Source organism: Cheilinus undulatus, linkage group 9, assembly GCF_018320785.1.
Source record: "Cheilinus undulatus linkage group 9, ASM1832078v1, whole genome shotgun sequence".
Taxonomy (NCBI): Eukaryota; Metazoa; Chordata; class Actinopteri; order Labriformes; family Labridae; genus Cheilinus; species Cheilinus undulatus.
In genome coordinates this window covers 51749231-51776521 of record NC_054873.1, presented here as the reverse complement: position 1 = coordinate 51776521, position 27291 = coordinate 51749231, and the positions used below count along the sequence as shown (strand labels likewise).

At 40.6% G+C, this 27291-nt stretch overlaps 1 protein-coding gene across 10 annotated transcripts in view; it reads right to left on the bottom strand.

Moving 5' to 3' along the window:
* Window positions 1-251: 251 nt before the first annotated feature.
* Window positions 252-27291, bottom strand: part of LOC121514889 (NACHT, LRR and PYD domains-containing protein 3-like) — a 76880-nt gene continuing 49840 nt past the window's right edge. For 4 of the 10 annotated variants that reach the window (XM_041795291.1, XM_041795301.1, XM_041795298.1 and 1 more), the window contains 5 exons: window positions 23800-23973; window positions 23066-23239; window positions 14557-14730; window positions 12363-12536; window positions 6637-10355 (listed from right to left, as the gene is read on the bottom strand). In XM_041795291.1, the coding sequence (XP_041651225.1) occupies window positions 10274-10355; window positions 12363-12536; window positions 14557-14730; window positions 23066-23239; window positions 23800-23973 (778 nt within the window). In that variant the 3' untranslated portion in view covers window positions 6637-10273. Of the gene's footprint in view, window positions 936-6636; window positions 10356-12362; window positions 12537-14556; window positions 14731-23065; window positions 23240-23799; window positions 23974-27291 lie in introns of those variants that run through there. The other 6 variants (XM_041795293.1, XM_041795295.1, XM_041795297.1 and 3 more) reach the window with 5 other exon arrangements.

Below are 27291 nucleotides of genomic sequence, written 5' to 3'. Positions count from 1 at the left end.
TGAAAATGGGTTAGAGAGTAGCAAAAATGAGTTGTGGAGCGGCACAAAGGGAGAAAAATGGCAGAAAAAGTTGCGAAAAGAGGTTAAAATGAGGCAAAAATTGGTCTAAGAGGAAAAAAAGGGAAAAGAGTATCAAAAATTGGTTACAAATGACAAAAAATAGTGCAGAAAGTGTAAAGAAAGGGGGTTAAAAAGTGACAAAAATGGATAAAAGAGTGTCAAAGGGGATAAAACATGCAGGAAAAGTGGTTTAAATGGTGTAAGAATGGCAAAAATTGTATTAAAGAGGCAAAAAGTATCAAAAAGGGATTAAAAGTGTCAAAAATGTGTTAATACTGGTGCTAAATCACAACTGAGGAGGGCCCATTCTCTGTTGCCCATTCAATTCTGCTGTCAGGCCAGTCTCCTTGTGGCCTGCTGTATTATAGATAACAGAGATAGATCTCACTGGTAATGCATAAAAATTTCCTGCGTTTTGAAAGAAAATACAAATACTACTGCAATAATATTTCAGTCAGACCAAAACATTTATGTGATTTTTGTGTGTTTCAAAGTCCCCAGAGTTTCGGTCGAGACTAAATCTGGCCCTTGTGCAGATGGACTTGATGACCCGTGATTTAGAGTCTGGAGGCGTTCATCTTCAGTCATTGAGTCCTAAAGCAGTTTACGCTGAGAATCTGTGTTAGAATAGAAACATGAGGGAGGTCCACAGTGGAGCTGATCTCAGAGCAGTCTCATCTCCACTGGTTGGGACTGGTCTGTCAGTCTCCCAGTAACACGGCCCAGTTACAGACTCACCACACACACACTGCTGCTGCTGCTTTTATCTTCGGTCCCACTGAGGCTGAGTCTCACACGCGTCAGGGGTTTACATCTCCGTTTCGTCGGTTCTGTGAAAGCATTTGTATTTCTCTGCACATTCTTCCCCCTTCCATCTGAGGATAAAAGAGAGAGATTCCACACTGTGAGGGACTTCATGAGTTATCAGAGATCAGAACATCCAGTAAGAAGAGCAGCAGGGACGTCAGTCCTGCTCACATCACAGTAATCCTGTAAACCAGTGGTTCTCAACCTTGGGATCATTGGGGGTTCTTGCCACTTTCTGCCTATTATTGCCTCTATCAGCCACTTTTTGCCAATTTTAACCACAGTTGACCCATTTTTGCCACTTAGTATCAAATTTCCATCCCATCCCACCTAATGGTCACCATTTATTTGCACTTTAAAGCCATTTCTGCCACTTTTTAATCCCATTTTACTACCTTGTGCCTGTCATTGCCACTTTTAACCCATCTATGTTCTATAAAAATCCATTTTCACCACTTTTCCCTCCATTTTTGCCATTATTAACCAATTTTAGGAATTTTTCACCCATTTCAATTATTTTTTTAACAAAAATTATTTAATTCAAAAAAGGCTAAATGAATTAATAAACATATTTGCTTGTTAATAAGAGTGGTTATTATTCAGGTCAAATATAAATATGGTTTTACAGCTTAACTTTACAATTGACCATGGTTTTGCTGACCTCCATGGTCCCCAGTTTGGCTGGGTCCCAGAAACCTTCCTCTTTATCCCCCCTAATGGTCGGCCTTGTCTCCACATGACTATTCTAGAATGGTCTTGGCTGTGTTCAACCACCTCCAGGTACAGTCGGGGTCCCCGGTCTCTGGCACCTTTATTTTGGGGGTCGCGGGCTGAAAAGGTTGCAAACCCCTGCTGTAAAGTAGCACGCTCTCTCTCAGCTCTCCTCTTCAGATGTTGCTGATTTGAAGCTTAAAGGCAAACAGAGTCCTTGAAGGCATCATGATGTCAGAGAGCGTTTAGTGACGTATTTCATCTGGGTTTAGTTATTCGAGTTATCTGCATTGTTTTTTCCTTTTGTAAGAACACAGAGAAAAAGCAGAGCGAACCCCTCAGGTGTTGGTGCTTCAGGTTTCCAGCAGCACCATTTAAACCATGGGTTTAAACCGTGGAGAACCTTATTCTCCTGTGTAGTGATGAACTGAACGCAGTGATTATCATCCAACATTTAAACCAAGTTTACAGGAGAATAATCCTCAAATCACAAGACTGAACATTTCCAGTCATTTCCGTGTTTCCACCAGAAAAAAAGCAGCAGCATTCTAGCGTTCTACTGGAGATTTCTGCTTTAAAAATCAAACACGATGAAGCCGTGTGCAGTATAGATGGTAATTCAGCCCCTGCTGTGATACAGTTTAGAGGAAAGAAGTCAGTACTGTCTTCACTCTTTCTATGAAAACATGAACAATAACAGCAGAATACCATGATCTAGTTGAGGTTATATGGAGATGAAATTAGCACTAAACTGTCGCCTGGCTCTGCTCTGGATTCAGGTCATGCATTTGCTACGAGGCAGGCTAACTGCCTTTGAGCCTGCACTGAGGGCAACAAAACCCACACTTAACAGATCTGAGCACACGTTTGTGGATAATGTATGGCAGAAGTGTTGTTAAAGTCACGAGTGTGTGACAGCCAACTGAGAGGAAGAATCCAGTTGGAGCTGATGGCATGTGAGGATTCTGATAAAAGAGTGAGCTTCCTGAACCAAAATAAACTAAGTCCACTATTACAGACTGGTCTACATATCTGTGGAATTGTGCACACATTTGCAGATTTGTAACAATAATAGTTCCATACAGCTCTGGCTAACATTAATGTAAGACCATGGATTGAGTGGTACTTCCTCACACCTGCCTAAATGTGTGTGTGTATCTGTGGGTGAGGACTGAGCCTGAGCACTGATGATCCAGACTCATTCTGCTGTGTCCTGTACAAATGTTTACCACATGGTAGCTGTAAAACCACGGGGACTCATTCATTTATGTGGGATTTTCCAGCAGGATGGGAGCAAGACTGGCGTTTATTAAATATTTGTGCATGAATGCTGAAATCCTGCACCAAAATAAAACCCTGCTGTTTATTTATCTAGATAGTTCTTTTTCAAAACTGTCCTGATGACTCCTGGTTCATCAGATACCTGAGAGGAAGAAGTCTGTAAACTGTACCAGATCAGGAGCCATGAGCTGTGAATTACACGTGTAATATCAGACAGACTGAACCTAAGTGAGAGTCAGAGTCTCCTAAAAACTTTGCTAAAGAACAGAAACTAAGTTTTGTACTTCTTTACTCCCTCTTCAGCCTCTGACATTAAATCTGATTTCCCTCGATGGCTTCCGGGTTACTTTAAAGATGGCAGCTTGATTCTCATGCTCCCTGACAGCTTTACAAAAACAACTCAAATAACACTAGAAATGTGCTTTAAAGCATGATGGAAAACAGGGTTGCTACAAGAAGTAGGAAAACTTTGGCTTCGACAGATAATATTGATGAATCGACGACACAAAGCAATGCTAGCTGAAGCAGCTCTCCAACGCATGACTACCGAGAGGAAGATCCAGCAGGAGACGCTAGCTTACAAAGCATATTGAACGAACTCAGAGACTTTAGACAAGACAATAAACAGTATCTGACAGAGATTAAACAAGAGCCTTATAGAACCAACAACCGACTGGAAGCGGCGGAAGAACGGATCGAAGAAGCAGAATCAGCCTTACAGACTCCAGCCACGATGATAAAATGGCTAAAACAGTGCCAGGCTAGCATAGAAGCCAAGCTGCTGGACCAAGAAGGATGGGCGTATAGGGACAACATCCGTATATATGGTATACTGGAGGAGGCGGAAGGTAACAACATCTCCATTTTTTTGGAAAAACCACCGACAGAGTCGCTGGAACTCCCACAGGACACCAGTGTAAGGATCGAAAGAGTCCACAGAGCGTTAGCACCAAAACCCACCAACTCACAGGTGAAACCCTGATCTATAGTTGCCAAGTTATCAAGTTACAAGTTAAAAGAAGAGGTGATCCACAGAGCCTGGCAAAAAAAGAGAGATATTCTACAGAGGTGCCCGCTTTAATGTGGACCATGTCTACCCCTCTGCAGTCCTCAAACAGCGTGTTGGATATGAGGAGGTGAAAAGAGTCTTGAAGGAAAAAAAGGTAAAATTCTAGCAAAACTAAGGCTTTTTTTTTTATTGCAACGATGGCACCTGTCTGTATCAGAACGCAGCTGAAGCGACAGAGGACTTGGCTTCACACTGATTTAGAGTCAACATCATACCTGCCGCAACCAACCCGGATCAACGGGAGATCCAGCTCCTCTCGACATGGCAGGTGGCTGGGGAGTGACATACCAGTACCAGAGGAACAGCCACGGCTGATAGAAAGTCTCAAGAGAAGAGAAGCTCTCGATCACACTATAAACTGCAGATGAACTGCAGGAGTTCAGACGAAGATCTCCTCATAAATAAACGGACAATGAAAAATGCAGATAAGTTGGTTGTTTGGTTCAACACATTAAGAAGTGACTTATAAAACTTGAAGTTATACTGCTCAGATGAAACCTACTTCATATATCCTAAAGTTTTCAGATATCAGGACATAATGATCATAAAAAGTGAATAAATGACTACTGCTGTTAAAGGCAGTCATCTAAAAGGGCCCCACTCATCAGTAAGAGCAGGATATCCCTTTACAATAACACCATGAACCCTTTAAAGGCTCATTTAGCAGGAGCCTCAACATTGGAAGCAAGTACAGTTGCAAGAAAAAGTATGTGAACCCCTAGGCTAATGACTGGTTGACCCTCCTTTGGCAGCAATAACCTCAACCAAACGTTTCCTGTAGTTCAGATCAGACCTGCACAACGGTCAGGAGGAATTTTGGACCATTCCTCTTTACTAAACTGTTTCAGTTCAGCAATATTATTGGGATGTCTGGTGTGAATCGCTCTCTTGAGGTCATGCCACAGCATCTCAATGGAGTTGAGGTCAGGACTCTGACTGGGCCACTCCAGAAGGCGTATTTTCTTCTGTTGAAGCCATTCTGTTGTTGATTTACTTCTATGCTTTGGGTCGTTGTCCTGTTGCATCACCCATCCTCTGTTGAGCTTCAGTTGGTGGACAGATGGTCTTAAGTTTTCCTGTAAAATATATTAATAAACTTAAGAATTCATTTTTCCATCAATGACAGCAATCCGTCCAGGCCCTGAGGCAACAAAGCAGCCCCAAACCATGATGGCCCCTCCACCATATTTCACAGTTGGGATGAGGTTTTGATGTTGGTGTGCTGTGCCTTTTTTTCTCCACACATAGCGTTGTGTGTTCCTTCCAAACAACTACATTTTGGTTTCATCCATGGACAGAATATGTTGCCAGTAGTGCTGTGGAACATCCAGGTGCTCTTTTGTAAACTTCAAATGTGCAGCAATGTGTTTTTTGGACAGCAGTGGCTTCCTCCGTGGTGTCCGCCCATGAACTCCATTCTTGTTTAATGTTTTACTTATTGTAGATTTGTCAACACAAATTTTAGCATGTGCCAGAGACTTCTGTAAGTCTTTAGCTGACACTCTAGGATTCTTCTTCACCTCACTGAGCATTCTGCGCTGTGCTCTTGCAGTCATCTTTACAGGACGACCACGCCTAGGGAGAGTAGTAACAGTGCTGAACCTTCTCCATTTGTAGACAGTCTGTCTTACCATGGATACATGAACATCAAGGCTTTAGAGATACTTCTGGAACCCTTTCCAGCTTCATGCGAGTCAACGATTCTTGATCGTAGGTCTTCTGAGAGCTCTTTTGTGCCAGGCATGGTTCACATCAGGCAATGCTTCTTGAGAACAGCAAACTCAAAACTGGTGTATGTTTTTTATAGGGCAGGGCAGCTTTAACCAACACATCCAATCTCAACACATTGATTGGGCTCCAGGTTGGCTGACTCCTGGCTCCAATTGAATGTTTACATGTTTTATTCAATAAAAACATGAAAACATATCATTTTTAGTGCAGTATTAGTTTAAGCAGACTGTGTTTGTCTATTGTTGTGACTTAGATGAAGATCAGAACACATTTGATGACCAATTTATGCAGAAATCCAAGAAATCCCAAAGGGTTCACATACTTTTTCTTGCAACTGTAACTGTAATAAATACAAAGACATTCTAAGGAAAGTATTTTTACCTCCGCCAAGGAGGTCATGTGATCGGACGGGTTTGTTTGTTTGTTAGCAACATTACTCAAAAAGTCATGGACGGATTTTGATGAAATTTTCAGGAAATGTCAGAAATGGCATAAGGAAGAACTGATTGGATTTTGTGAGTGATCTGGATCACCGTCTGGATCCAAGAATTTTTTAAAGGATTCTTTACCATTGGGAGATCGGGCTAATGGTGGAGGTCTGCACTGTTACCACTTTACACCAGGAGATGGCAGACATGAGTAACTTCAATCCCAACAGCATTTTGGGTGTGTTTCTGTTCAAAGTTTTGGAGTTCATAGAGTTTGAAAGACGCACGCCCGGTCGAGGAGACGAGTCGGAGCGTAACAGAGAGAAAGACAGCGAATTGTAGCGAGAATACTCACAATGCTGGGAGGTATAGAGGAATATTCACCCTCTGACATGACTTCCAGTCGTCCAGTGAGACCATGGGTGAGACTGTGAGTGCATCTGTTGGCACCGGCAGGCAATGCTTCCGCCATGACAGTTCACACGTAACAAAGCCAATGCTTTGCCTCAACGTGTCTCCACCCCACCAGGGAGGGAGTAATCGGCGAATTAGATTTTGGGAGTGATCCGGATCACCGTCTGGATCCAGGAGTGTTTTTAAATGATTCTTCACTACTGGGGGATTGGGCTAATGGTGGAGATCTGTGCTCTCTGAGTGCTTTTCTAGTTTGTTCTTTTCTGGTTCTGTTCTGTTCATTTTACATTGTTCAAAAAAGTGAGAGGAGTGTGTATCATATTGGATACTATTGACGGTTTAGGAGACGTTCTAACAGGAGTAACACCCGTAAGAGATTATGGCTGACAACTGTAAGTTAAAAATTATTTCATTTAACAAAATGGAGTACTGAACCCAACTAAAAAGAGGGAAATCTTAAGTAAAATGAAAAAAGAGAATGCACAAATTGCAATGCTACAAGAAACATTTAAATATTAAAGAGCATGAAAAGTTTCTTTCTTTTGAGCTACTTTCAGAAATAAAGGACAAGGAGGGAAGATGCGTACTTGTCTCAGGGAATATAGAGGGTGTAAAAATTACACTACTAAATGTCTATGCTCTGCAGGTACTGATCTCCCTTTTTATTGGAAAATGTTTGATATGATGACAGAAGCCACAGGCACGGTCATATGTGGGGGAGACTGGAATATGCGGCTTAATTCCAGACTAGATTCCTCAAAAGAATCCCCTCAGACTTCTCTACAAAAAAACCCTTAAAACACACATGTCAAAGGTGGGTATAGTTGATCTCTGGAGAAATTTTCATCCAACAAGAAAAGATTATGCCCACTACTCTCATCCACATGCGGTGTACTCCAGGATCGATTATTTTTTCATTTTCAAAAAAGATTGTCATAAAATTCATGATTGTGAAATATGTAGCATTGACCTGTCTGACCATGCACCCCTCTCATTAGAGTTACAAATTAGTGATAAACCAGGGAGAACACAATGGAGGTTAAACTCAAGCATTCTCAATATACCACAGTTTAAATCATACCTGAAAGAAGAAATTAGAAACTTCTTAGAAATTAACAATAATGGGGAAGTTAGTTCAGAGATCCTATGGGATGCCCTAAAAGCTTTTAACAGGGGAAAAATTATATCCTTTTGTTCTTATAAAAAGAAAGAAAACAATTACAATTATTAAGGCTAACTATGGAACTAAAAGAACTTGAGATGAAACACGAGAAGGAACCAAACTAAAATCTTCTATCAAAGGTGAAGGAAATTAGAAATGAAATAAATATATTGTATTCACAAGAAATAGAAAGAAGGATGGTCTATACCAGCGGTACTCAACTGGTCTGGCTTCGTGACCCACCATCACTCCTTCATAACAAGCCGCAACCTAAATCGAGGAAAATTTTTCAACTTCTCAAATTTATTTAATGAAAAGATGATGCTGGTTGAGCGTGAGATAGTACAGAATACCACAGTATGCCAACATACAAAACAACTGCTTAATGATCAACCAAAATAACCAGCTGGTGGTGATGCTTAAGAGGGAAATATTCCTTTTTACACTCGTTAGCAACATTTTAAATAAAACAAAAAAGTGCATCATAGGGAATCAAAGTTTCAAGAATATTAATGTAACTGTGGTTGTAATAACCCTGCATCAGTGGATACAGATTTAACATAGTTTAAAAAACATGCAATGTGCAACTAATGATGCGTTTAAAAAACACTCAGAATTATGTAGCTTCAGCTGAGAATACCCACTTACTGAACATATAACCAGCAACGCATTGGGAAAAATATTACCTTCACTAGCAGTTTATATCCACAAACTCAAAATAAATTGAGAAAAGTGCAACTAGCTGCAGCTTAAGAATAGCTTCAAGTTAAAAAAGATTACCTTATCAGTGGGTAAATACTGATCAACATTGTGCTATGAAAAAATTAAGCAGCACTCCTTTAAACCTGAGGTTTAATGCTGACATAATAGAGCTGAGATGGGGGGATTAATGGGAGAACTGGGGATGCTTGTTGCTGCTGACTAGAGTCTCAAAGTCTGAGGTTATGGTAGACAAAGCAACTCTTACATCATGCTCAATGTTCAGTCTGTTTCTGTGCTTTGTCTGCAGCTGGACCAGAGCTGAGAAGCCTCTCTCACAGAGATAGGTAGTGCTGAATGGTAGGAGGATTTTTACTGCTTGAGTAGCAAGTGAAGGATACTCTTTCTTCACAGTGCTGCACCAGAACTGGGAGAGGTTTACCTCTGTGAATTTCTTTTTCAGTGTGCGGTCACATGACAGCTCCACCAGCTGACTCTCTTCGTTGCTTGGCAACGTGACGCTTTCCATGTTGATACCAAAGGGGTCCCGTATCCAGTCATCATCCCTCTGTTTCTCAGGAAAGTAGTCATTAAACCACTCCCGTAGTTTATTCAGATGTGCTGTGATCGTTTTCTTCATGACATTTTTTCCTGCCGTGTCCAATTGCTGTCCCTGACAGGCATTTGGAAACATTTCGAGTCGTTTTTTTGAAATGTGTAGCCCACACGGTGATCTTTTTTTGAACGCATTGATTTTGCCATATTGTTCAAAAATGTTGTGCCCTCTCCCCTGCATAGACACATTTAATGTGTTTAATTGCTCGAACATGTCGGTGAGGTAAGCGACGTGTGCGAGCCACACTCCTGCTAAACAGGTCAGCAAGGGGTGAGTTGTTCTCTGCAAGAAAGGCTGCGATTTCAGCTCTCAGCTCATACAAATGTGACACCACCTTTCCCCTCGACAGCCAGCGTACTTCGGCATGATACAGCACCTGTACATGCTCACTACCAAGATCATGGCACAGTTTTTGAAAACGAGTGTTCTCTGCACTCCGTTTAATGTAATTTACCACCTGGATGACATCTTTTAACGTTTCATGAAGCACTGGTACCATATCCTTTGCTGCCAGGGCCTCCCGATGCAAGAAACAATGGTTCCAAGTTGCATTCGGTGCCTTCTCAAGTATCCTCCTCATGACCCCCGAGTTTTTTCCAGTCATGGAGACAGCGCCATCAGTTGTGATACCAACACACATGTCCAAGCTTAGACCCACCAAACTCAAATACAAGTCCACGGAGCTGAAAATGTCCTCTGCAGTAGTAGTAGTAGGGAGCTCTCTTGTGCAAAGAAATTGCTCCTGCAAGTCCCCTTCCCACACGTCTCACAAAAACCAGTTAAATTGCTTTGTTTGTTATGTCCGTTGATTTGTCCATTTGTAATGCAAAATGACCGCTTGCATTAATACAAGCAGTGGTATGCTGTCTGATGTCATCCAACATGTCTTTGATTCATCTGCTTATATTGTCATTTGACAGAGGTATAATTTTGAGTTTATCTGGTTCAGAACCTCCCTCACCATGTCCAGTGCTGCAGATAAAATCAGGTCCTCCGCGATAGTGTAGGGCTTTTTTGACTTGGCAATACGATGTGCCACCCGGTAAGAAGTGCAAAGTACTTGTTCTTGCTTCAAGCATGAAGAGGTAAGGCACTTTTACGATGTCCTCAGTTCCTGAAGTCGTCTTCTAAAGTACTCAACAGGTTTATCTTTGAGAACAGGGTGCTTTGTTTCTTAAAGTCTCTTTAGTTTTGATGGCTTCATACTTTTATGATCCAGCACCTCACTACACAAAACACATTGAGGTTTTTGTCCTCCTTTGTCCTCAATGTAAGAAAATCCATATTTCATGTAGTCAGCCTCGTGCCTGCGCTTCGCCATGCTGAATTAGCATATGAAAACAAACTTTGCGGATCTTCCTCTGCTGTGAAATGCAGCTGTAAATGAGAGTCAATTATCATTACAATGCATTACCGCCACCTACTGGAATGGAAAGGGAATAGATGGCACAGCTGCAAAACTTCCCCTTCAAAATAAAAGCACAGCATGCATTTTATCATAGATTTTTTTTCATTTAGACCAATATCGGTGCTAAATATTGATTATAAATTATATACTTCAATCCTTGCAGAGAGAGTAAAAGAGGTTCTTCCCCAGCTGATCCCCACTGACCAGACAGGTTTTATTTCACAGAGACAAACGCATGATGACATCAGACGCACATTACACATAATCAGTCACATAAGAGAACAGAAGTTACAGGCCTTGCTGGTCAGTTTGGACATGGAGAAGGCCTTTGACTCTATTAGTTGGAAATTTTTATACAAAGTACTTGAGAGATTTGGCTTCCCTAAAGAATTTGTTAATGGAATTAGTGCATTATATGAAAACCCAACCGCTCAAATAAAAATAAATGGATATCTATCAGATACAATCAAATTAGAACGAGGAACAAGACAAGGCTGTGGAATGTCACCGTTATTTTTCACCGCACATTGTATAATGTTATTTTCTTGTACATCAATTGTTTCTGCTTTCATTCTTACTAAATAATAGACGAAATCTTGTTGAACAGTCTCAGGATTAAAAATTGGTGTATTAATTTGATTACACATTCCTCTGCAAAGACTGTATGGTTACTAAATGAAAAGACTAACAAAAGACAAGGAAAGCTCCTCCTCCTCCTCCCTCTCTCTCAGATCCTCCTCCTTCTCCCTCTCTCACAGATCCTCCTCCTCCCTCTCTCTCAGATCCTCCTCCTCCCTCTCTCACAGATCCTCCTCCTTCCTCTCTCACAGATCCTCCTCCTTCTCTCTCAGATCCTCCTCCTTCTCCCTCTGATCCTCCTCCCTCTCTCTCAGATCCTCCCCCTGTCTCAGATCCTCCTCCTTCTCCCTCTCTCTCAGATCCTCCCCCTGTCTCAGATCCTCCTCCTTCTCCCTCAGATCCTCCTCCCTCTCTCTCTCAGATCCTCCTCCTCCTCTCCTCTCACAGATCCTCCTCCCTCTCTCTCAGATCCTCCTCCTCCCTCTCTCTCAGATCCTCCTCCTCCTCTCCTCTCACAGATCCTCCTCCCTCTCTCTCACTTCCCTCAGATCCTCCCTCTCTCTCAGATCCTCCTCCTCCTCTCCTCTCACAGATCCTCCTACCTCTCTCTCAGATCCTCCTCCCTCGCTCTCAGATCCTCCTCCTCCTCCCTCTCTCACAGATCCTCCTCCTCCCTCTCTCTCAGATCCTCCTCCTTCCTCTCTCACAGATCCTCCTCCCTGTCTCTCAGATCCTCCCCCTGTCTCAGATCCTCCTCCTTCTCCCTCAGATCCTCCTCCCTCTCTCTCAGATCCTCCTCCCTCTCTCTCAGATCCTCCTCCTTCTCCCTCAGATACTCCTCCCTCTCTCTAAGATCCTCCCCCATCTCAGATCCTTTCCTTTTCTCCCTCAGATCCTCCTCCTCCTCCCTCTCCCTCAGATCCTCCTCCTCCCTCAGATCCTCCTTCTCCCTCTCCCTCAGATCCTCCTCCTCCCTCTCTCTCAGTTCCTCCTTCTCCTTCTCTCTCAGATCCTTCTCTTTTTCTCTCAGATCCTCCTCTCTCTCCTTCAGATCCTCCTCCTCCGTGCGTCTCAGCACCAGCTCTAGAACTCACTCTCATCAGACATCCTAAACACTAACTCTCTTATTCTTTTAAATCCAGACTCAAACCCACCTGGTTAGGATAGTATGCTGACTGTAAGTACATAGTTCTGTTTTTACTTTGTTTACCTTTTATCTGTTGTTTTATTGTCATTTTTTTATCTCTGTAAACTGTCTTTGAGTTCTCAGAAAGGTGCTTATACATAAAATTATAAATGTGTGGTTAGCATCGTCACTAGTCACCTTTATTTATTTACTCATACTATCCTATTAGAGTTTAGAGACAACCATAGACCAATTTCAACCCTCTACTTACATCAGAGTCTCCAGTCTGTAGTCCAGATTCTTCTGTAGTTCACAGAGCTGCTTCACATCTGAGGTCAGCACACTGTTTCTACACATCCTCAGCACTCTCAGATGTGAGGGGTTGGACTTCAGGGCTGAGACCAGAGATGAACAGCTGATCTCTGACAAACTGCAGTTACACAAACTGAATAAAGAAAAAAAGCTGTCAGTAAAAAGATAATCAACAATCCAGTTTAAATGCAAACACAACATAATAACTATGTCCAACTCAGGGGTCATGTTAACCGAATATTCTCCGTCACAGATCTTTTTGAAGGATGACGGAGAATTTTGAAAGCTGTCCGTCATTTTGACTGGAATGATGAGGATGAGCCTGCGTTTCAGCACACACACAGACAGATGCATAGACCTTTTCCATTTAGCACACATGGACTAACATAGAAGATTCTTTAATCTATTAAAAATCTTGTAGCCAGTGGCTCTCTCACTGACCTGGACACTGCAGATTAGTGAAAGCGTGTTGGTCTGCTGACAGCACTGAGAGGCTGCTGCAGGTGTCTCAGTCACAGAGGGACACAGGTCAGCATGCAGAGTGTTAAAGTCTTTAAACAATGAGTCCATTTCATGTTGTTCTAATCACGTCTGCACCCTGATGCCCATATTGTCATTTTTTGTTGTTCAGTTTTTTAGGAACAGGTTCGATTTTATGTGAAATTTCGTATCAGTCCAAGTCATTTAAATGGGTGATTGATGATTCAGATCAGTGTCTGCTGCTTCCACCTCGCTTGCTCTCCACCGCCTGACCCTCCTCTCTCTCGCACCAAAACCTCACTTTAACCACTGTAGTTTTCCCATGGATTATGTGGATATTAACCATGGAAATGTAACAGATAAAGGCATATTTTTGTAGTCTACTCACAGGTACTAACGGAGACAGAATTAGAAAGTTGTTCCCCATATCTCCAATTTGTCTCAGTGCTATGAAATATGAGTGTGTGCTGTATGAAGCTCTGTGTCAGGATGGATCCAGCGGGATTTTAAAGGAGTGACAGAGACAGACACGCAATATCAAACTATTCACCACCTTCTACGAATTTTCAGTCAGGCAAATACAAATGCACCTGACTCAGTGTGCAAGGTCCGAGTGCGTGATGTTTTTCCTGATTACAACTCCTGAGGAACAGAAAAAGGTGCACGGCTCCACAGTTTAAACAACTTAGCAGCTATGGTGGTCAAACTACAACAACTTGATATTAAAAATATCCTTAAAATTGTACATCATATCTTAAATGGGTCAGTTCATAGTTGCTTGTTTGAAGACAGGGATTGTTGCTCCACTCTCACTGCATAAAAATGACATGTAAACGCTGTGCTGTGTTCATCTTTCTCTCAGTGCCATTAAAATGTAGAACCTCAAAGATTGCTTTTTAAATATGTTAGGAAAAAGTGCTTCATTATTTAAACATTTAAATTCATATTGGATCATATTATATTACAGATATTAAAGATAAAATTATAATGACAGATTTTAAAATGGTATGACAGAATTTTTACAACCCTTTCCGTCAAAATGACAGACAATAAAAAAAAAAGTCCAGCGCAACCTCTGCTCCAATCAAAAGGTCTGTTTCTCTAACAGAGACTTTATCATTGTGTTACTGAGGATCATTAAAATATCTTTCTGCAGACATCATCCAGACATTCATACATCTGTTCATGTCAATAAAGACACTAACATGTTACTGATCTCAGCCAACTCTGTGGCTAGAGAACAAATACTAGCTTAGAAATATCTGAACATAGAAAACAACTCTGATGTTTCTCTATGGGTGAATTCTGAGAAAACACTGATCAGACATTATTCATGATTAGAAACAAAAGTTATGTTTCTGACAGACTACCAAAAGAAATGTTACAATTGTTTATTAAAGAATGTTATAATTAAACAGAATTCCTAATAATTATAAAAATGAGCCTAAAACATGTGCATCTACTGATAATCAGAACGTTTATTAACTGTAGGAACCTTCACCAGCCATTTACTCTAATTCTGATGCTTTTAAAATTCAAAAACAAAATGTAAAATAATTCAGACTGTCCAACGTCTAGCCTCCTGTGTGTCTGATAGATGTGGATATTCAAAAGGTTCCGTTATAATCACACATATTAGATATACAACAGAAATAGAGAAAAAGTGAACTGACCTCAGAGTCTCTAGTTCACAGTCTGGACTCTTCAGAAAGTCACACAGAAACTTCACACCTGAATCCCGCAGTTTGTTGTCACGCAGGTCCAGCTCTCTCAGGTGTGAGGGGTTGTCCTTCAGTGCTGAGGTCAGAGAAGAACAGCTGATCTCTGACAAACTGCATTCAGACAGTCTGAGTAAAGAATAAAAGATACCAATAAAAACAATTATCTACCCAGTTTAAATGCAGACATAAAAGCATAAAAAGGTCCAATAATGAGCATCTTGTTTAAACTGAACAGTTTAATATCTCCATTACAGGGAACCAATAACGTGTCAGCTTTCTACAGACATGTTACTGATCTCAGCCAACTCTGTGGTTAGAGAACAACTATGTTAATTTACCATAAATCCTCCCATACAGATGGGTAGTCCAGTAGTGACCGTGGTTAATTATGGCCATGGCACTAGCCTAAAAGGAGGAAAAAAGGACTGGCCCTTTCTTATAGGCCTGCATTACCAATGGTTAACATGTGTTTCTCTTTCAAACTATGAAGCTCGCCCCGTTTTCATTAAGTCTTTTAGAAAAGGTACAGCTTTGCTAGAGCTCTGAGTGAACAGGGTTACTGTTAACCCTTACTACTCAGCTGTTCTAGAGCTCTGAGTGAACAGGATTACTGTTAACCCTTACTACTCAGCTGTTCTAGAGCTCTGAGTGAACAGGATTACTGTTAACCCTTACTACTCAGCTGTTCTAGAGCTCTGAGTGAATAGGATTACTGTTAACCCTTACTACTAAGCAGTTCTAGAGCTCTGAGTGAACAGGGTTACTGTTAACCCTTACTACTAAGCAGTTCTAGAGCTCTGAGTGAACAAGGTTACTGTTAACCCTTACTACTAAGCAGTTCTAGAGCTCTGAGTGAACAGGGTTACTGTTAACCCTTACTACTAAGCAGTTCTAGAGCTCTGAGTGAACAGGGTTACTGTTAACCCTTACTACTCAGCTGTTCTAGAGCTCTGAGTGAACAGGATTACTGTTAACCCTTACTACTCAGCTGTTCTAGAGCTCTGAGTGAACAGGGTTACTGTTAACCCTTACTATCAGCTACCATGTTGCTGTTACTGTTGCAGCCTTTAATGATGAGCCTGTCTGTGAGGATGAAGACATTTCTTCTTCTTCTTAAACTATTTTATTGATATCTTTGAAGGATCCTCTCTGAGACGATCACACTCAGGGAAATGAATAACAAACAGAAACAGGCACTACTGTAAATGCTGTTAACTGTAACATGGGCAAGCATTAACAAATTCAAAAATTTGTAAAATTCAAAGCACAAAATAGGCTTGGTGGACTGTTATGTGTTCATTGTAGTCAGTTTCACATGCATGTTTCAAAGTTATCATGATCATTGCATGCTTTTACGGCAAATAGTAAAAGAAAGCAAAAAAACATGTCTTTTGAGTAATCACACAAACTTAAACCCGATCTGAGGAAATCAAGACACAGCTAACATTTCTCATCAAATATCAGAGTGCGTGAGGAGAAGGAGAAACAGAAGCTAACATTTCTCATCAAATAGAGTGTGTTAGGAGGAGAAAGAGAAACAGATGCTAAGAAATGCTACATTTCTAAATAATAACAAGTCTGACATGGTACAGGTCATGTGTGGGGTCCCACAGGGATCAGTGCTGGGTCCTAAATTGTTTAAATTGTATATTAATGATATTTGTAATGTGTCAAAATTGTTCAAATTAATTTTGTTTGCTGATGACACAAACTTGTTTTGCTCCGGTAAAAACCTGAATTGTCTTCTGGATATAGTGGTGAATGAATCAGATGCTTTGAAACGATGGTTCAGTGTTAATAAATTATCTTTAAATGTTAAGAAAACTGGGGAGCAGGTGGTCTAGTGGTTAAAGGTGCTCCCCATGTATGCGGGCGGCCCAGGTTCGAATCCGGCCTGAGGCCCTTCACTGCATGCCTCTCCCCCACTCTTGACCCTGTTCCTGACTCTATCCACTGTCCTCCTCTATCTAATAAAGGCACAAAAATGCCCAAAAATAAAAAAAGTTAATAAAACTAAGTACATGACATTTGGAAATCGTAAAAATAACACTACGGTAAAAGTTATGATAGATGATATGGAAATAGAACGGGTTTATGAGAATAAATTCTTAGGAGTTATTATAGATCACAAACTGTGTTGGAAACCTCATGTTAATAGCATTAAAACTAAAATATCAAAGTCAGTCGCTATACTGTATGAAACCAAAGCTGTTCTTAATTTAAATTTATTACATATATTGTATTGTTCTTTCATACTTCCATACATTACTTACTGTGTGGAAGTTTGGGGAAGAACTTTAAAAACAATCACAAATCCCATTTTTTTGCTTCAAAAGAAAGCGATCAGGCCCATAAACCAAGCAGATTAGCAAGGACCAACACACAAATTATTTATAAATCTACAGGCTCTAAAATTTAGTGAACTTGTGGATTTGAGAATAGCTTCACTAATGTACAAAGTATACAATAAGATGTTAGCAGACTGTATCCAGAGGTTGTTTCAGATTAGTGCAGGAGTAGCTAACACGGTGCCCGTAAGTGCCTGGTTGCAGGGTACCAATAAGTCGCCTGCAGGGGACGCTCTAAAAATAGCACCAGCTTGACAAAAAAAAAACAAAAAAACAAAAAGAAAAACCCCATAAAATAATTTTTATCAATCATATATATGTTGTATTTTTAAATGAACTTTGACCTGCCAAGGGTCAAAGTTTACGGTGACGCCACTCCTCTCTCATCTTCAAAACATGTTTGCCGGCACAGCGCCTAACTTTCACCAAAACAACGGTGGCAAAGCAGAAAAAATTACCATTTTCATGAGGAGTGGGAAGAAGAGTTTTTCTTTACATCCGTGAAAGAAAGGAGTGTTAGTCTCATTTGTGGACCATCTGTAGCGGCAGCGAAGCGGCCCAACGTCGAGAGACACTTTACCACTTGTCACAGGATATTCAATGCTAGCTTCCCTCCAGCCAGCTCACTGCGGGCAGAGAAAGTCCGCGAGCTAAAGGCGGCTTTGGGCAAACTGCAGTCATTTTTTACCAGGCCGGTGAAAAAGTCCAAGGCATCAATGGAAGCTTCTTTTCAAGCTGCACATTATTTAGCAAAGAGCATGAACCCATTCTCTGATGGCGATGTACTAAAAGGAGCAATGATGGTTATTGCTAACACAGTGTTCAAAGATGAGAAGAACTGGCCCGATGCAATCTCTGCTCTCTCCGATGTCCAGCTGGGGGCAAGTACGATTGCCAGAAGGATGTCAGCTGTGTCTGGAAACTTGGCAGAGCACCTTGACCAGGACTTGAGTACGTGCGTGTGGTTTAGCATCCAGTGTGACGAGTCAGTGGACATGCATTTTAAATGTTTGATAAATTACTATGAATAATGCTTGAGAAACAATTAATATTCAAAATGAACATGTTCTCATTTGTTTTTTGCAAAGTATTAATAATTTCAAAGTAAACTGGGCAAATTTCAGAACATGAAATCAAACAAGTAGCACTCCGTAGCCCTCGCTATCGTTCAGGTAGCTCTCAGGCTTAAAAAGGTTGGTGACTAACTGGAACTAATGTTAAACTAAGATGCGTTTCAGTACATGGAGTTAGTCTGCGGAATGGATTAGACACAGAAATGACAGAATGTCAAACATATGGTAGGCTTCAAAATTATTTAAACAGATGATTATAAAGTACAGAACTGTGGTGTGAACACATAATGTGTCTGAGGTTTTGGATAGACAAAGGGTCTATGTATGATAAATAAGTATTTAGTTATGTTTATCTTTTTGCTTTATATAAATCTTAAGGAAGCTAAGTAAAAGATGAATTTGAAAAGGGTAGGTGAAATAAGCGAAGGCTTCAGCCTACACCTTTTCGGTCCTGTTTTGTTATTTGTTTCGTTGATTTCTGATGTTGATTTTCGGTGTTAATGCAGAAATAGCATTAACCCAACACTTGTTCACTTGTAAATTTTTCACATTATGTGAGTAATTGAGTCTCCATGTTTAAATAAACTAAACTAATGTAACAGATAAATCTAAGAGTATGTACAATGTGCTCTCAAACAGTAACTAAAGCCGTGTTTCCATCAGGGGGTCCGGTTTGATTCAGTTCGGTTTGGTATGCTAAACCCCAAAATAGTTTGCGTTTCCACAGACACCCGTGCTCTCTTGGTGGGCGGGGCTGTGAAAGCATGCGTGTAAAGTCAAACAGCACGAGTCAGCTGTTCCAGCTGCAGAGTTATAGAAAGGATGAGTGACAGAAATCAGTCGGGAATAAGCAGTAAACAGCTTTATTTCAGCTGAAAGTGCTTTTAAAAAATAACTACATCTTAATGATGTTAACCGCTGTCAGTAAAGATCCTCAGCTGATGGAGTACGTGTACAGAGGCGGTTTGAGTCATAACGGTACGTTAATATGTGAATATATCTCATCTACAACAGTTTATATGACTAAATCTGAAAGTTTACAGCTGTACTGTGAGAATTCGCCGCATTGAAAATAAAATAAAAGTTCAGCTGGTGTTAAAATCAAGCTAGATTAAGTCAGAAATCCGGGGTTCGCTGATCTGGTTTTAAAATAGTCTGCAGCCTGAAGTTTTACGAGCCCGTTCAACAACCACAGAGCGATGTTTTCACAGGTTATCTAACATAAAACGTAGATTAATGACTAGTTACTGATGAGAATGAACTGTTCAAAGGCTTCGTATTTACATAACTTCTGCTTTAACTTAGTTTCTCATCCATCGTGGATGGATCAGGCCTATGTGAGCCTTCAGGTTCTGCTTTGTGTTCTTAAAATCAGGTCCAGATAAACGTCAGGAAACTTGATTTGTGGCTAGATACCAACATCCATAGACTAGGGAACAGTTTGGATCTCCGTCGAGTCCAAATATTTCCCATTTAGGCAGATATTGGTCCATTTTTCTCCCATTTTCGCCCGCTTCTCGCAGCAGACTTACATCTTTAAAGCTCAGAGGCGAGCAGCTGAGTCGCGCGCTGACGTGATGTTAGTGCAGCCCCTATTGTTGTGTGTGTAGCTCCACCTTTTTGGTACGGGTAGGTAAGATTGGCACCCCTACGGAAGGGTGCCGAAAAGTGGGACCGTACGGTTTGCTTTTTTGGGACCCTTTCTCTATGGAAACGCCAAAAAAAGCGTGCCGTCCCGCACCGAATTGAGCCGGACCGCTGGGTGGGAACAACCTATAAGACTAGTGCCTCCACACAGAACACTTTACAATCAATGAGCTTTCACAACGAGGCACACAAGCATGGCCAGCTGCAGCCTTCTCAAGGATGAAGGTCTGCCAGCTTCTTAAGTCTGGTCCTCCTCAGCACTCTCCCATCTGATTGGTCGCTGTGCCTGAGTAACCTCCACGCCAATCAGTGCAGGTGGGAGGGAGGGAAAATACTGAAGGTATGGCAGCAGCCATAACAAAAATGCACAAAAAGTGCATTTTTGTTATCAGATAATCACCAGTTAAAACAATGTGCTGTATCACTACAGGAGTAACTGTCTTATTTCATTATTCCATGTTTTATTACTCCTGTAAATATTGCTGCTCAGCTGTCAGTAATGTTGTTAACTGTGCTGCTGACAGTCTTGGCCAAAAATTCTAAAAAAAGGAAGTTTTTAATGTCAACGTGATTTTCCTGGATAAAAAAGGCTAAATAAAGACAAAATGACTTACTAACAACATCATGTTATTGGTATTTTTGCATTTTAGCCTCACAATGTATAAGCAAACTTCTCAGAGAGAATTTAAAATAAAGGCCTGACTCCGAACAAAACGCCTCCTTCATGTAAAGATCAGATATTCTCTTCAGGTTTATACAGTCATGGACGAAAGTATTGGCACCCCTGGAATTTTTCCAGAAAATACACCATTTCTCTCAGAAATTGTTACAGTTACAAATGTTTTTTGTATACACATGTTTATTTCCTTTATGTTCATTGGAACAACACAAAAAAACAGAAGAAAAAAAACCAAAATTGACATAATTGTACACAAACTCAAAAAATGGGCCGGACAGAATTATTGTCATCCTGAACTTAATATTTGGTTGCACACCCTTAGGAAAAAATAACTGGAACCAATCACTTCCTATAACCATCAACAAGCTTCTTACTCCTCTCAGCTGGAATTTGGGACCACTCTTCTTCTCCAAACTGCTCCAGGTCTCTCAGATTTGAAGGGTGCTTCTTCAACAGCAGTTCTGAGATCTCTCCATAGGTGTTCAATGGGATTTAGATCTGGACTCATTGCTGGCCACTTCAGAACTCTCCAGCTTTGTCTCCAACCATTTCTTGGTGCTTTTTGAGGTATGTTTGGGGTCATTGTCCTGCTACACCCATGACCTCTGACCCAGACCCAGCTTTCTGACACTAGGCCCTACATTGTGTCCCAAAATCTTTTGATAGTCTCCAGATTTCATGATTCCTTGCACACAGTCAAGGCACCCAGTGCCAGAGGCAGCAAAATAACCCCAAAACATCCTTGAAGCTCCTCCATGTTTGACTGTAGGTACTGTGTTCTTTTCTTTGTAGGCCTCATTCTGTTTTCTGTAAACAGTAGAATGACGTGCTTTTCCAAAAAGCTCTACCTTAGTCTCATCTGTCCACAAAATGTTCTCCCAGAAGGATTGAGGCTTACTCAGGTACATTTTTGCAAACTCCAGTCTGGCTTTTTTATGTCTCTTTGTCAGCAGTGGGGTTCTCCTGGGTCTCCTGCCATAGCGCTTCATCTCATTCAGATGACCACGTATGGTCCCAGCTGACACTTTTGAACCCTGAGTCTGCAGGACAGCCTGAATCTGTGTGGAAGTTGACTGAGGATGTTTATCCACCATTCCAACTATCCTGCGTTGCATTCTTTTGTCAGTTTTTCTCTTCCGTCCACGTCCAGGGAGATTAGCCACAGCTCCATGGTTATAAACTTCTTGATTATATTACACACAGTGGACAAAGGAATTTCAGGATCTCTGGAGATGGTCTTTAACCTTGAGATTGTTCATATTTTTTTCACAATTTTGCTTCTTAAGTCCTCAGACAATTCTGGGCTCTTCTTTCTCTTCTCCATGCTTGGTGTGACACACACAGACACACAACACAAAGGTTGAGTCAACTTTTAGACATTCTAACTGGCTTCAGGTGTGATTTCTAGATTGCCAGCACCTGTTACTGCCACAGGTGAGTTTAAATGAGCATCACATGCTGGAAATAAAATGATTTACCCACAGTTTTAAAAGGGGGACAACAGTTTTGTCCAGACCATTTTTGAGTTTTGTGTAAAATTGTCAACTTTGGCTTCTTTCTTCGGATTTTTGTGTTGTTCCAATTAGGGGTGGGAATTGATAAGATTTGATTGATATTGATGCAGTTATCAATTCTTATTATCAATTCGATTCTTTATCGATTCCCTTATCGATTCCTTCCTGTGAATTTTCTTTTTGGATTCTTAAATGTTAAACATCAAGTGTTTGGGAGGAGAGCATGCTAAAATAGACAAAAACATCTCTTTTTTGTTGGATATGTCTCAGTTAGACAAACTGTTCTCTGGATCTTTAATCTGTGAACCTGAATTAGAATACAGTACTACTGCTCATTGTCGTTGCTTGAAATAAAACGTCTGTGTCATTGAAAGAGAAAAAAGAGAAACTTCATTTGATCCCCTGCCCTGATTTATTCTGTTTTAATTGTATAATTCACTTCTTCCGCTCCTGTAAACGTCTCCTAAAGAACGTGTTTTATTGTAGACTTTAAGCATTTTGATAAAGGATTAGATGAAGCTCGTTGTGCTTATGCGTGCACCCAGACAGGTGCTTGTTTAATGTATTTTTCTCAGCTTCTCTGTTTAGCTGACTGTCACATGCAAGGCCTGTATTTTAATGGCACGTGGGAGTGAGGCATTGATAAGGGAATTGTTAAGAAAAAAGTGTAAATGATGTCGATGGATCAAGCTAATTGGAACCGGTTTTCAACGGGAACCAGTTCTCGGTTCCCACCCATAGTTCCAATGCACATAAAGGAAATAAACATGTGTATACCAAAAACATTTGTAATTGCAACAATTTCTGAGAGAAATTGTGTATTTTCTGGAAAAATTCCAGAGGTGCCAATACCTTCGTCCATGACTGTAAATTAAACACTCTGAGGATCTAAACTGAGTTTGGACACTAAAACAGAAACATGTAGTCCCAAAAACACAGTTTACACAGACATTAGTAAAGAAAGTCTAACAAATAAGGAGTCTAAAAAGTTGACAGTTGAATTTACAAACATTTGGCAGTCAGTTTACACAGATGTGGTTAAGATACTTTATCACTGCAGACCAAATTAAATAAGGAATATAAAACCAGAAACTAGAGTATGTTAGAACGTCAGACATGCCAGATAAAGTTAACATGAAAAAGGTTCAGTTATAATCGCACACATTACATTATCATCAGAAACAGAAAAAGTGAACTGACCTCAGAGTTTTCAGTCTACAGTCTGGACTCTTCAGAAAACCACACAGAAGCTCCACTCCTGAATCCTGCAGCTTGTTTTTGGCAATCTGCAGGAGTGTCAGATGTGAGGGGTTGACCTTCAGAGCTGAGACCAGAGAAGAACAGCTGATCTCTGACAAACCACAGCCTGACAAACTGAATAAAAAACACTTATCAGTATAACAAATATTAACACAACAGAATTACTATGTCTAATAATAAACTGCTCCCCACATAGACATATTATCATGGTGTCAGTGAGGATCATTAAATGTCAGCTTTCTACAGACATCCTACAAACATTTAAACATCTGTATAGACACTAATATGTTACTGATCTCAGTCAACTCTGTGGTTATAGAGCACATACTCAGCTTTAAAAATAGGAACTTTGAAAGATACTCTGATGCCCCCAGTTTATGTTGTTGTGACAAAATTATTTAGTTTTAAGCCAGCAGGCTATTTCGCAACAAAACTGAAATAGTACTTGTCCAAAACCATTACTTATCAAAGAATAACTATATATGCTCAATTTCTCACAGTTTAAGCAAAAACAGAATTTTTGTGACTGCAAAGTAGATCTAACTGAGAGATGTAAAAAATATCAGCAGGATTCCATAACCTCTTATATGTCTGACACATTAGAATGTGAACTCAGTTCAGTTATGATCACACACGTTAGATTAACAACAGAAACAGAGAATAAGGGAACTGACTTTAGGATCTCCAGTTCACAGTCTGGACTCCTCAGAGAACCACACAGAAGCTCCACTCCTGAATCCTGGATGTTGTTTCCACCTAGGTTCAGCTCTGTCAGAAGTGCAGGGTTGACCTTCAGAACTGAGGCCAGGAACTGACAGCTGGTCTGTGACAAGTTGCAGTTCTCTAAACTGAAACAGAGATAAAAAGAACAGGATTCTTTTCTGAATGGAATCTTCTATTGTGGAATAATCTGTTCAGAGCTACAAATATAATCTTGTTCCTAGTTAGAAAGTGATTGGACCAATCAGCATCATAAGAAGAGAGAGAGGCAGTATGTGTGGGTGTGGTTTAGTAAAGGTTACCCCAATCCTGTAAACAATGGCGGCCAGTGAAGCGATTAATGTGGATGCAGCTACGGCAGCAGTTTGACCAGAACTGGGCAACATTTCTTTATAATAATAATAATATAAATACAGGGCTGTACAATGTGACATATATGTCATACATGCTATAAAAAAATGAGTCTGTGCTACGAGGTTTTCTCACCTCATCGCACCGGTGCAACGTCAATGTGAGAGGTGTGTCTGCCAGACATACAGATGAGACTTTAGGTTTAACTTGTCACCACAAAAACTTCACTTAGATTTAAAATTCATGCTAATTCTTTATTTTATATGTCTGGTATATTAAAAGTCAAAGCTGAATGTTATTTGCATACTCCTCTGCTCCTGGAGTGTGAGCAGCGACGCTCTGCAGCTGATATGATGGAAAGCTCACACCTCACACAGTGTCACAGTGAGTGAACCGTGGGTGAGAGGACAGGAGTGTTCAGTCTCTGCTCTAACTTCTGAATGAACGTTAGTCTAAAAGATGAAGCATTTTCCCTTTACTAATATTGTAGCTGCTCTCGTTTGGTTAACATGCCAATACACGTCTGAATACAGGCAGATATTTTGGATCTTCTTGGTCAGAATGTGTGTGGCTAGATGTCTAACATTGCAAACTTTCTTTGTTCCTCTTGTTCCTCTTTGCTCATTCAGTACAAAAACCTCTGAAAATTATAATAAACATTGTCCAAAAGGATCATATGTAGTGTGGATGCTTACTCAGCATCCACACTACCAGAGGTCGTGTTAACCGAATATTCTCTGTCTCTAATGGATTTTTTTGAAGGTTTGATTTTATGGGAAATTTCGTATGTGTCCAAGGTGACGATGATTCAAAACAGTTCCTGCTGCTTCCACCTCGCTTGCTCACTGAAACCTCACTTTAAACACCAAAGTTTGCTCATTTATCACGTGGATATCAACCATGGAAATATAACAGAGAGATGGTGAATGATGGTTCAGATCAGCGCCTGTTGCTTTATTCTCTCTTACTCGCTCATCCCCACCGACCCTCCTCTCTCTCTCTCTCTCTGAAACCTCACTTTAACACCGTAGTTTCCATTATATCATGAAAATCTAACAGGTAAAGGCATATGTTCGTAGCCTACTCACAGGTCATAACAGAGACAGAATTAAAAAGTTGTTCTCCATCCCTCCAGCTTGTCTCAGCGCTGTGACGCATGAGCATGTGCTGTATGAAGCTCTGTGTCAGGATGGATCATTAATTAAACACTGCTAACAAAATCATATTGAATTACAGGTGCATCTCAAAAAATTAGAATATCATGAAAAAGTTCAATATTTTTGCCCCTCTTTTCAGAAGGGTAAACTCATATATTATATAGACTCATTACACATAGAGTGAAATATTTCAAGACTTTATTTCTTGAAATGTTGATGATTATGGCTTACAGATAAGAAAACCCAAAATTCAGTGACTCAAAAAATTAGAATATTACATAAGATCAATAAAAAAAGGATTTTTTCAACAGAAATGTCAGGCTTCTGAAAAGTATGTTCATTTCTTTGCCTTCAATACTTGGTTGGGCCTCCTTCTGCATGAATTACTGCATCAGTGCGGCGTGGCATGGAGGCGATCAGCCTGTGGCACTGCTCAGGTGTAATGAAGCCCAGGTTGCTTTGATAGCGGCCTTCAGGTCATCTGCATTGTTGGGTCTGGTGTCTCTCATCTTCCATAGATTCTCTATGGGGTTCAGCTCAGAGTCACAGTAACACCATGGTCACTGAAGCAGCTTTGGTACCTTTGGCAGTGTGGGCAGGTGCCAAGTCCTGCTGGAGAATGAAATCAGCTGTGTATTTTGAGGTTTTTATTTAAAAAAAATAATGGTTGTCATATTTGAATTATGCTCTAACAGCTGATGACTTGAAAAATATTCGGTCATTTGCATTAATATTTAGGAAAGTAAGAGAAAAATGTCATTTGCATTATAATGTGGAAAGCAGTGCAAAGGCTTGAAGTATTTCACTCCATGTGTATTGAGTCTATTTAATATATGGGTTTCACTTTCTGAAATGAGTGACAAAAATGTTGAACTTTTTCATGATATTCTAATTTTTTGAGATGAACCTCTAGACACATAGATGTGGTATATAGTTATCAGACCCATAGACTGTAGAAGGAATTGGACCAACCCTGAGTGATGTCAGTCATCTGTGGACTCAAACAGCTCTTGAAGCCAATCCGTGGAGGCTTCCATGTTGAAATCAAGATCTCAACTGATCTTTGGATCAACCTAACGGCCCGCCCACTAAGCATGACTTCCTGTCAGCTAGCTAGCAAGCATTCTGGTTGACAGAAATGGAGCCTCTGCTTGTCGAGCTATCTGTCAATCACATGAGATGGACCAATCAGTCCGCAGTGAGGTTTTTCCTAAATATAATCTAAACCATTGTGGCTGTTTAACATGTGTCCAGATGGGACTTCAGGTGTTCCTGCAGCCTTTAGCGGACATGCCCGGTATTGCCCTTCCTTGCACTTCTGCATTGGCTTCATTTTTCAGGACCAGAGGTTGCCGCTTGATACCCCCCCCCCCCACACACACACACACACACACATTCCAGCTAGTGAACCAATACAGATAGTAAATGGGGAAATTACTGTGTGCAAAGCAAAGGAGTTGCAAAAATCTGTGAAGAAAGCCACACGACACAAGTGGTACTCAAAATATTTTGCCAAGGTTAGTAGGTCTGCTGACTTATTTGAAAATATTGTAGTGGGTTGAGGCTGGATTTGGTTGTCCAGTCTTTCAGTTTTCTCATAACACCAGTCTGGTGGCATTTGTGCATTTATTTCCTTAAGAGAGTTTTTCAGACTCCCCAAGAATTTTAGTTTTTTAAAATTTTTTATGCTATTTTCAGCTATGTTTGCACTTTTTCAGCTATTTTCAGCAGTTCTTCCACAATTCAGCTCTCAGCATCCTCATGCAATTTCAGCTGATCTAGTTTAAATTAAACTTCACTGTCAGCAGCAACAGATAAACCTGCAGTTTGGCAGGTGCTACTTTTACCAGTGCACTCAGATAGAGCAAAAGGAGTTTATTCACTAATTTACTGATCGTGGACAGGGATCTAATTATTAAAAATGGTCAGCACACAGGA